Genomic DNA, 10,888 nt, shown 5'->3' on the forward strand with positions numbered 1-10,888 from the left:
GGAGCGGGGCGGGCCGGGCGGGCGCCATGGCGGGCCCGGCGCTGCAGGCCTGGGGGCTCGGGGCGGCCCTGCGGAGCCGCGCTGCGCTGCGCCCGCTGGGGCTGCTGCTCCCGCCGTGCCGGGGGGTGGCGGGGCCGGGGCCGGGAGAGGAGGCGCTGGAGGAAAACCCCTTCTACGGGAAGTACCGGCACAAGATCCAGGAGCTGCGGAGGTGCGGGGGGAGCGCGGCCTGGGGGGAACGGCGGGCGCCCGCCCCTGAGGGGGAGCGGGTGTGGGGAGCGGGTGTGCTGGGGAGCTGGATTTTTTGGGGAGAAGGAAGGTAATTTTGTAGCGTTGTGCCCTTATGAGAAAACAAGGTATTTCAGGCCAAATGCTGCCTTGAAATTGACTTACGTTGTTGCCACAAAGTCATTGAGCGCCCTTGCCCAATGTGAATACTTTGGTAAGAGATTGTGTTACTAACAGTAAGTAGAGGAAAGGGACCTGGGGGTCCTGGGGACAGCAGGGTGACCATGAGCCAGCACTGGGCCCTTGTGCCCAGGAAGCCAATGGGACCTGGGCTGGGTTAGAAGGGGGTGGTCAGTAGGTCAGAGAGGTTCTCCTGCCCCTCTGCTCTGCCCTGGGGAGACCACACCTGGAATCTTGTGTCCAGTTGTGGCCCCTCAGTTCCAGCAGGACAGGGAACTGCTGGAGAGAGTCCAGCGCAGCCACCAAGATGCTGGAGGGAGCGGAGCATCTCCCGTGTGAGGAAAGGCTGAGGGAGCTGGGGCTCTGGAGCTGGACAAGAGGACACTGAGGGGGGACTCATTCCTGGGGATCAATATGGAAAGGGGGAGTGTCAGGAGGATGGAGCCAGGCTCTTCTGGTGACAACCAATGGTAGGACAAGGGGTAATGGGTTCAAACTGGAACACAAAAGGTTCCACTTAAACTTGAGAAGAAACTTCTTCATGGTGAGGGTGGCAGAGCCTGGCCCAGGCTGCCCAGGGGGTTGTGGAGTCTCCTTCTGTGCAGACATTCCAACCCGCCTGGACACCTTCCTGTGTAACCTCATCTGGGTGTTCCTGCTCCATGGGGGGATTGCACTGGATGAGCTTTCCAGGGCCCTTCCAACCCCTGACATTCTGGGATTCTGTGATTTGTGCCCTTATGAGAAAACAAGTTATTTCAGGCCAAATGCTGCCTTGAAATTGACTTACGTTGTTGCCACCAAGTCATTGAGAGCCCTTGCCCAACATGAACACTTTGATAAGAGATTGTGTTACTAACAGTAAGTTAACATTTTAAGTTAGTAATGTGAATCAGTACCACAGATAAACATTTTTTAAAAGGCCGAATCTTATTAATCACCCAGTACTGCTAAGAGTCTCTTTTCCTGATTCAGATCCAGTCCAGATGTGTTTGAATCCCGTATGGAAAAAAGGAATGAAGTGAAAAAGCAGCCCGTGGGATATTCCAAGCAAGGAGAATTTATCAAATGTATGGAGGAAAAGGTAAGGCAATTTTTCTTGGTTATTAACGTATGTTAAAGCTATAATGTCATTTACATTGGATCAGCGTAATGCTACAAACATACAGCGTTCCTGTTAGCGAGGAGCCCTGGAGTTTCACTCTCTGGTGGCTAAAAACATTGTTCTGTACTCTAGTGCATTATTTTGCCATTATTTAGGCTGCAAATTCTGCACTTGATGCCTTAGTTAAATGTTTAATTAGTTCCAGGTTAGTTTGGCCAGATGGAGTGATGTGATCTTGAATTTATCACTTTGTAGAGAATGAAAGAAAGCCATTGAATAATATTGGATGCAAAATGTATAATAGCATGCTTCAATTCTTTCTGATCTTGAAAGTCATGATTTACATTAAGTTAGTTATCTTCGTATTCTCATAATCAATATTTTAACAAAATGCACTGCAGTAATGTCTTAAATTTGAGTTTGTATTCAGATCTTGTTAGCAGACATATTATGGGTGTTAGGGAAGGCAAATAAATGTTATGAAAGCATCAGCTATAAAAACTAAAGAAGGGTGTTTTCTTCTAGGCCGAAGGCTTGGGCACAAAGACATCAAAAGGAGGTTTCACAAAAGATAAGGTAAGGGAAGTGAACCTGAGTGTTAGGAGAGGACTTGCAGGCAAATTGAGGATGTAGATTAACTTGTGTTGCTACCATCAGTGCTTCAGACAAGAGCTTCTCGAGATAAAACTAGTGTTCCTTATTCTGCACTTGAGTATAAGATACTCATTTACGATTGGGATCATGTTCAAGTCTTAAAACTCTCGGTAGTCTCGTTTTCTTTCTATCTGGTCCTTTCTTGACATCCTGGAAGTTCCTGCTAGTGAGGGGTTCTGTGCTAAATGCTGACAGTAATAAATTGAAAGGGCTAAGCTGCCTTTACAGCTTGTAAATAGACTTCCAAAGATCAGTCAGCAGAGGGACAAGAGAATGGTTTTATTCTCTTTAACATTCATGTATTTTGGCAAACTTGCTGTGTAAATCTGCTAACAGAGCATGGCTGAGATGGGCTGCAGCTCCTCTTGCAGCTTCAGCAGAGATCTGCACAACTGGAGCAAAGTGTATTCTGTGTCCTGACAGAATCTCTTTATTCTGCCTCTGTGTGGGAATCCACTTCTCAGTGTGTTACTGCTTACGATTTACTAGTTTCTTTGGCAATTAGAGGACTAAGTTACATTGTAAATGGAAATAAGTTCCTCCAGCATGATTTTGTTCTCTGTAACTGTATTCATTCATTCTGGATTCTCTCTTGAATCAGAGAGCTGTCATCATGCCAAATTCCTTATGCTCTCTTGCAGACGCTTGATTCGATTCTTAATGTTGAGATGGTGAAAGAAAAATCAGCAGAGGAGATAAAACAGGTGATGGATTTAAATGAAATAAAGATTACTGTTAAGCATAGATGTGGAACAACCTAAATGTGAGGATGGAAATTTTACTTAGACTGAAAAATAAAGCATGGCTATGTATGTATATTTATAAAAAACACATTCACGTGCATGTCAATAGTAGAAGATAAAGTTTTCTCTGTAAGTCCACCTAGGGTGTACCCAATTGATAAATAATACAGCTGGGCTTGATCACTCAGAATGTGGCTGCACTGTGATTTTTGTTGTTGCCATTTAATGTGTAGCGGCTGAATTGGCGTCAGCAAGCTCCTGTCAGATTTGAAGCAGGTAAAGGGAAATCCTGGCAGCAGCTTATACAGATTATGGTACCTCAGCTCTGTGGGCATGAAAACAAAGGTTCTTCCACCTTCTATCTTCCCTTGGATTAGCTCTCTGTCAGGAGTCTCTGTACCCATGCAGAAGATGGTTTGGGTAAGGAGGAGGCAGGTGGGTCCATTTGTTTGAAGAACAGTGTGAATCAAGTTATTCTCCCTAATATCTGCTTGGCTTTGCACTGTATTCCCTTTTCTGTAGTTACAAGTCACATCTGTTCCACATTTCTCACGTAGCTTGAGTTGGATCTGGTATTTTTTTTCCTAATCAGACTGTATGCCGAGAAACTTTATGCAGGCATGATCATTTAAGCGGGGCAACACAAATGAAGGAGCTGTCCCATGTGAGTTAGCAGAAACCTACCAGCTTTCCTGATAGCTTGGGAACGTTACAGAAGTGGTTATGTGCTCTGCAGGGCATGCTGTGCAACCAGTTACAGCAGCCAGTGGATTTGATACCTTGTGAATATCCTTAGAGTTCCTCCATTTCATTGATGAAGCATTTTACTGACAATTCTCATTAGTTTCGTAAGACTGGGGAAGAGCAACTGAAAGAGTCCCGGACTCTGGGCTTCTGCCTGTACTTGTCCATTTACTTGTTTAAGCTTTTATATAAGTATTGCTGAGTGAAGGAAAAGGGTGTGAATGTAGAGGAGCATTATGCAAAGCCTTGTCTTCTGTTGAGAGTGCTTTGTGTTTCTTTACTAAAACAAATAAACCCAACAACAAAATAACTCAAGCCCTCTAGAAATCATTAGTTGGGAAAAATACAAGCGGCACTTCTGATGGCACTTCTGGTAAATCTTGAGTCACCTCTGAGCCCACTGCTTATTTCTGTTATCTACTTGAAATCCGTTGCTTGGTACAAGTACTCTGGAACCTAGAAGTGTATTATTGCATTAGCAGGGCTTTATTGAAAAATGACGTCTCAAAGTGCTTACAAAGGTTAGTTGCAAAACAGAATTATTTTGAAAGCATTTAGTATTACTGCTAGGTGTTTGATTTTAACTGTAGCTCGTCTCCTTTGTTTCCTACAGATTTGGAGTCAGTATTTTTCAGCAAAAGATACAGTTTATGCTGTTATTCCTGTAAGTAGTTCCCATATAATTACGCTCTTGAAAGGCCAGCGTGCAAAGCTTTCCTTTCTAATTGTTATTCTGTTGATTTTTAAAAGCAATTATTAAGAAAAACAAGTTTCAAGAACAAACTTTCTGTTAAGATTAAGTGATCTTATTGCCCTGGATAAAGGCTTTTGTTTCTAAAAACGTGTATCCCTTTTTTCTCACATCAGTCTCAGTAAAGCTAGTCATTTTTTTGGCTTGAATTCCCAGGCATTTTTTATGATGAGTATCCAATACTCTTTGCAGGACCCTAGTATTAATTAATTAAGGTAGCATTCATATTTTCACATCATTTTTTTCATAGAGTTGCTCATTTCTTTCAATTCTTCCCTGCAGCACAGGCTGCTCATTCAAGTTTAATATAGCACTGTTAGAGCACTTGGCTAATAACTTGCACGTGGCTAATCATTTATGATTTTCATGCATTTAAAACTATTGGCAGCAGTGTCTTTCATAGAGATTGCCTGGTGCTTCCTGTGATAAGATCGTATTTCTTACTTCTGCTAACTTTACCAGATGTTTGTTGTTAATCTGCATTAGACTGGAGGAGATTTTTTTAGCTTTTGGGATTTCTTTTTATTCTTTGCTTCAGAGTATCGATGTGATCTGGTAAATCTGTCTCTTCGCAGCTGGACACAAACTGTGTGTTCCTTGAGTTCTTGGAACCTTGTTTAGATCTTGGGTTCTGATTTGCAGTTGCACTCGGTGCTTTGAGCTGCAGCTGCGGTTGGCGGGAGGTTGTATTCTAAATGTACGAAGTTCTCTATGCTCTGAACGTGGCCATGTGGGATTTTAACTCAAGCAGCTTCGTGTTTTGCTTTTCCCAACATGTGGATGTTGTGAAAATAGTTTGAATTGCACGTTTACTGTAGCCAAGGGCCAAGACCAGGGTTTTCAGTTAGACGGTGTCGATCTTTCATTGTGGGGCTGCCATTGTTCTTTGGTGCGCTGTTTTAGGGGAGCTTTGGAAGCTTTTAAGGCTTTAATGCAAAGCAGATCCTAGGCACACTGGGAAGTGGTTCACAGTGTCATTGGTGGGGGGAAAAACCCTGTGCCTTTTGCCAGAAGCTCTTTTTTGGCCAGAAGCAAGGCCTTGTGTCATCCTCAAGTGCTCAAAAGCACACACGGCACAATTGTGTGGTGAGGAATGGCAAATTTTTCTTTCCTGAACACCTTAGAGGAGATACCAATATATGGTGCTGGGAAGACAAGAGCAGGCAAAAGATTTGGGAGAATGCAGAGGACATGAGAATGAGACGGCCAGGCTTCATCAGGGATGACCAAATACCTTTGTGGTTTTAATATAAACCTAAGCAATAAGCATGTTATTTGAGCAACTGTCTGGACTGAGTTTTAATACTGAAGAACAGATGGCTATGATGTAAAATCTACAATAGGGAGCCAAGGACATGTCATCTTGCTCAACTGTTGACACCACATGGTGCAGTGGAGCTATGACTGGAAGACGATGTAATGTGGGCCTCTCACCTGCGAGGAGTAAAGTTTTGGATCCAAGGAGTTTGGTGCTGTGTCTTAGAAATGATGTTGTTCAAATGAGGTACCAATGACATTTAGGTAACTTAACAACTAAATACAATTTTCCATGCGCTCATTGTTAGCTGTTCCTGCAGTGACACCTCCTGTAGATGGAAGCTGTACCCTGTAAAGGTTAATGAGATGATTCGGAATAACTGTGCATCCGGGTTTGTTACGAAAATTGAATTTCTCTTTCTCCTTCCCCAAAGGCAGAGAAGTTTGATTTAATATGGAAGAGAGCCCAGAAGTGTCCATCGGTACGTATGGCAGCGACTCACAATGCATGCATGTGTAGCTGTAATGCGTTTCTCCTCTCTAAAGCCTCATTCATAAACTTTCAACCTTCCTGTATTCAGACTCATGGTATTTGCCTGAGTAGTAAAATTCAGGTGTTCAAATATTTGTCTTAGTGTTCAGGTAAAAGCAATGGCCACTCGTATGTGTTAAACACTTTGATGTAGGTATCATATATCTAGATATAAGAGGTGTAGGGTTCAGAAACAAAAGCCCAGACTCTCCCAGGGAATGGATTTAGTTCCACACCTCTGTTTTTCCAATCATTGATGTCTTGTGGTTAAATCTCTTCTGTGCAGTGTTGTGACAAGCCAAGCTTTGTAGGCCAGCTTCACTGACGTTCTGCAAAGCTTTCCTTTTTGCTTAAAGCATCTTTGCTTTAACCCGGAGGAACTGTTAGATATAGCTACCTGTCACCATGGCAATATGTTGCACGTATAGGGAGAAATTGAATTCTTTTGTCTTTTGGTTAGTGTGAGTTGCTCCTCTTTATGGGAAGGTAGGCAGGAGGATCTGAAAGGGAAAAGGCAAAATATCAGTATGTTGAGGTTCTGTCCATGGAACAAGGTGAACCTTGTCATCTCTTGGCCTGCTTTTCCTGACGTATGTGTGCACGGCCGTGCTTGCTTCTCCTCGCTGCTGATCGGTGATAGGTAAATGTTGGTGAGCTCATTGAGCTGTTTGTGTGGGAGCCGCATTGGGCAGGCACTGTGTTGTATAAATAATGCACCGCTGTCTCTAGGGGGGTGTGAATGGTGAAGAACAGGCTGGATGGCACGCACTGCAAACTTGAGTGTAAGTTCTGTTGCCGAGCGTCGTAATTCCACAGCTGTGATGGGAAGGAATGGGGGAACTGGGTGGAGTCAAACCCTTTATTACAGATACAGAGTAAATACTCTGTGGGTTGTGTCTTCGGTGGATGCCAGCACAGCAAAGCATAAAATACTGAGAATGGGTAATATGGCTATTTCAGAGACCAATGGGTTCCCAAGATTTGGGTTCACTCTTTCTCACCTGGTTTGGTTTCAATGAGAAGATTCCTGTGTGAATGAGCAGGTTGTTGCTTCGAAGAAGTTAAACTGCAGAAGAACAGAACAGCTCACAAGAGAAAGGGAATCTTCCTGCAGTTTGATATCACATGCTGCTGGCTTTGTATTGCTTTCTCTTGGAAGTAATGTGTTTTTACAGTAATCTGTGTGCCAAAATCATGGACTTTGTGCAAATTTCACTGTCCTGAGACACAAATGAAATGCTTCACTCCTTCATGAAAACAAAGTAACTAGACTTTGCCGCTTTTGTAGGTGGGAATGGGAGAGTTCACTGAATTGCTGGATTGGTTCCGTATATTTCAGTTGCCAAGATCAAGGTCAAATATATCTGGCTTTCTGAGCTGCTTGGAACTTGGGGAGTTATTTATAGCTTTAAGTGCATTTCTGTACAGTGCATTGGCATTTAGTTCGGGTATCCTGCTTGTTTTTCTGCTCCCCTGTTGTCGTTTCCCTTGGTGGAGTAAAATAAGCAGGTCTGTCACCTGTGGAGCCAAACAGACTGTACATCTCTAGAGAGAAAATACTTGCTGCCTGCTCTGGAACAGAAGCTGAAATTACAGGATTAAAATCTCTGAATGCTTCCTATCTTATATTTGACCCCTTCTGCTTTTAGTTTTCTGGAAGTGAACTAAAAGGTCAGAGTCTAAATGTCCTCCACTGTCCTTTTGTCTGTCTCTCATAATACTGATAAAAATACATGCCAACATACTTGCTTATGAAATAATACTGATAAAGTAATGCTGGTTTATTGTCTGGTTCCTGCTGTCCTATCGCTCTTGGTGGGGCAAAGAAACCCCTTTTTCTGTTCTGGTTCTCTCACTAAAGAGTTTGTGCTGGAGGCCAGTATGACACAGGCATCATTTTGTTTTATCGAAGGAAGAATGACTTGTTATCGCTTCTCTGCAGTTTCTATATGCTTTGCCAAGAAAAGAAGGCTACGAGTTCTTTGTGGGCCAGTGGTCGGGGACAGAATTACATTTCACTTCACTAATCAACATTCAGGTGAGTGGTTGAAATAAGTAGAAGAAAATGGCTTAGGATCCAGAAATATATCAGTATATTGCAATATATGGTATTTGCTAAATAGTTTGAAGAGTGGGTTGTCCAGCTTAATTTGAAAAGAATTATCAGGGAAAACCTGCCATTAATTATGCCTAAATTAGTAAATTGATGGGTATTAACTGTTTCTCTCATATAAAGGAGAATGATGTAGAAGTCAAATAGTTTCAAAATAGAAGCAAGAGACAAACTTCTTAGAATTGTTTGTGCAAGTTGCTTAAAATACCAGTCGATGCTTTAATATGAAATGTCTTTCTGGGAACTGTGGGTTCTTTTAAATGCAAAATGGTCTTTAGTAAAAAAAAATCCCACCCTAACTCTGCAAATCCCTTGTTTTCTGTAAGTCCCAGGAATAATAAACTTTTAATTAGAACTGACCCTTAAGCCCTGCAAAATGACCCTCTCCATAGCAGTTAATACTCCAAGTTCTGTAATCAAGCCTCCGAAGCTGAAGTTCTTTATAGGAAAGGTTTCTTTATCTCCTTCAGAGCAAAGGTGAAAGTGCTCCCAGCAACTTGATCTTGTACCATTATCCGGAGCTGCAGAAGGAAAAAGGGATTGTACTAATGACAGCAGAAATGGACCCCAAGTTCTTGGTAAGAACTTCCTTCATTTTATGCTGCAACTCCTCCTATTGCTTTGAATTAAAGCCAAATTAGAGGGAAGTCTTAAAAAGACCGTTTCACAAAGAATGGTCTTACTAGATTTCTTTAACCTAATCTACTTAATAGTAGGGAAAGCTAGAAGGAAATTATCTCTCTTTGTCTGTCTGGTGATTTCAGTTCATGCCTTTTGTTTGTTTGTTTCTTTTCTTCTTACTGTGGGTATTATGGTTTATTGTTGTAAAAAATAATTTTATATATATATGTATATATATATATATATAAATGCTTCTGGTTTTCTTATTAATGGAAGCAAATTTAAATGAAAACTGTTGCTACCTGCCAACAGCGTTGTGAAGCTTAATACTCCTTGTCAAATCAAGAGACCTTCTGAGTGCTGGGTTAAGTTCTTGTGTGCCTTTGCCCTTTTCCCGCTCTGTGGGTGTTTGTTATTTACGTATCCGTAATAGCACAGTGCTGGGACTAACAGCACTAGGAATTATACTGGTGGAACAAGAGAACTAAAGCATCCCACCTCTAACTGACCTAATGACACCAGTTCTGAAACGACGTGCAGAGGATTCGTTGGTGATACATTTGCCGTGTTCTTTCTCAGAGTAAGCAGTCGATTTTTGCAAATAGGTCAACTGTAAGAAGGGAAAGAGGAGCCTTTGGTGCATCTGCAGTTGCCTTAGAGTGGGCAGAGGCCACGTGAGGCACGTTTGACCTCTGGGGTGTGTGCTCGGCGGGAGAGCAGTTTGAAGACACGGTGCTAAAGTAGGTCAGGAACAAGAGGGATGTGGTTTGCTAAGAGAATTGCTAAACTAAGGTGACTCCGACTTGAGTCATTTGATGAGCAGGTAACACATTCTTTGTTTGAACTCGCAGGTGGTCCACGAAGCACAGTGCTTGGCGAACCAGGTGCAGCTTTTCTATGCAACGGATCGTTCCCAGACCTACGAGTTAGTGGAGACCTTCAACCACCGATCTAGTGAATTTAAATACATGTCAGTTATCGCAGAAATTGAACAAAGCGGACTTGGAAGAGAACCGAGACCTGGTCAGGTTTCTGACAAGTCGTAGAGCCTGTTGTGCGGGTGAAGCCAGCGGAGCCAGCGGCAGGCAGGGGGGTTCCTGCTGTCTCTTTGGGTTTGGTTTGGCTGCAGAAAGGATCTGGCGACATCCTGGGAGTGTCATAGACAAGCCTGGCACTGCTGCAAGATGAGGACTTGGGCCCTATGAACAACAGTAACTAATTGCCAAAATGGAGCCCGGTACTTCAGTGAAATTTCATCAGAACAAGCTGTTTTCCCATCCTGTAAATTGCCGCTGCATGCTGTACTTTTGAAATCTGAAATAAAGTGACAGAAGGGGAGCTGTGTAATGGACTATATTGTCATCAGGAGACGGATAACGAGCAATGTTTCTTCTCAGTAAATGCATTTTAAATGCCCTCTGCCATTATAATTGCATGGTCCAATGCTTTTTAGTCTGTGTGGAATTTACACAGGCTTGTCCATCAAGAGAAGATAATAGGACCGATGCTCTAAAACAGACTCTTCTTTGTTACTTGGTGTGTGAGGTTCCTTACACAGATGTGTATTGTGGCCTGTGGTTTTCTTCAGGATTAAAAAATAGAGTGACTGGATTTGTCCTGGGAATTTTGTGTTTCTTAACTGATACATTAATTTTATCCTGTTGCTGTTTTTCTGTCTTAGAAACATTTTTCTTGAGGAGTAGGATATAAACATGGGTTTATTTTTGTATAGTTTTGAATAGAGAAATTATTGCATGCTTCGTAGAATTAATTTTTCTCAGACTGGCAGCTAGTCAAGTAACTCTACAAATGGTATTTGGAGGGACAAAAAATAGCTAAGTGGCAATGCATGGAAAAATGCGTTAGTGTGAGTATGCACAGCGTGGTTGGGGTTGGAAGGGATGTCTGGAGATCATCTAGTCCATGCACACAGAACCCCAGGATGTGAGGGGTTGGAAGG

At 42.7% G+C, this 10,888-nt stretch overlaps 1 protein-coding gene across 1 annotated transcript; it reads left to right on the forward strand.

The window, feature by feature from the left end:
* The first annotated feature begins 16 nt into the window (after positions 1 to 16).
* On the forward strand, positions 17 to 10,539 carry ATPAF1 (ATP synthase mitochondrial F1 complex assembly factor 1). Its single transcript, XM_082053327.1, has 9 exons — positions 17 to 211; positions 1,384 to 1,492; positions 2,039 to 2,089; positions 2,809 to 2,871; positions 4,268 to 4,318; positions 6,097 to 6,144; positions 8,137 to 8,232; positions 8,778 to 8,885; positions 9,780 to 10,539. Exons 1-9 carry the CDS (start codon positions 27 to 29, stop codon positions 9,972 to 9,974), a joined length of 906 nt encoding a protein of 301 aa, XP_081909453.1. The 5' UTR covers positions 17 to 26; the 3' UTR covers positions 9,975 to 10,539.
* Positions 10,540 to 10,888: the final 349 nt, after the last annotated feature.

Source organism: Streptopelia decaocto (genome assembly GCF_964273445.1).
Source record: "Streptopelia decaocto genome assembly, chromosome: 5".
In the NCBI taxonomy this organism is placed as follows: domain Eukaryota; kingdom Metazoa; phylum Chordata; class Aves; order Columbiformes; family Columbidae; genus Streptopelia; species Streptopelia decaocto.

What these genes read in the sequence shown, in the direction of transcription:
- ATPAF1 (XM_082053327.1), top strand. Translation starts at nt 27, where the DNA reads ATGGCGGGCCCGGCGCTGCAGGCCTGGGGGCTCGGGGCGGCCCTGCGG. An exon ending in GAGGTTTCACAAAAGATAAG is followed by an intron (nt 2,090 to 2,808) that starts GTAAGGGAAGTG and finishes GCTCTCTTGCAG; the next exon opens with ACGCTTGATTCGATTCTTAA. An exon ending in CTTCACTAATCAACATTCAG is followed by an intron (nt 8,233 to 8,777) that starts GTGAGTGGTTGA and finishes TATCTCCTTCAG; the next exon opens with AGCAAAGGTGAAAGTGCTCC.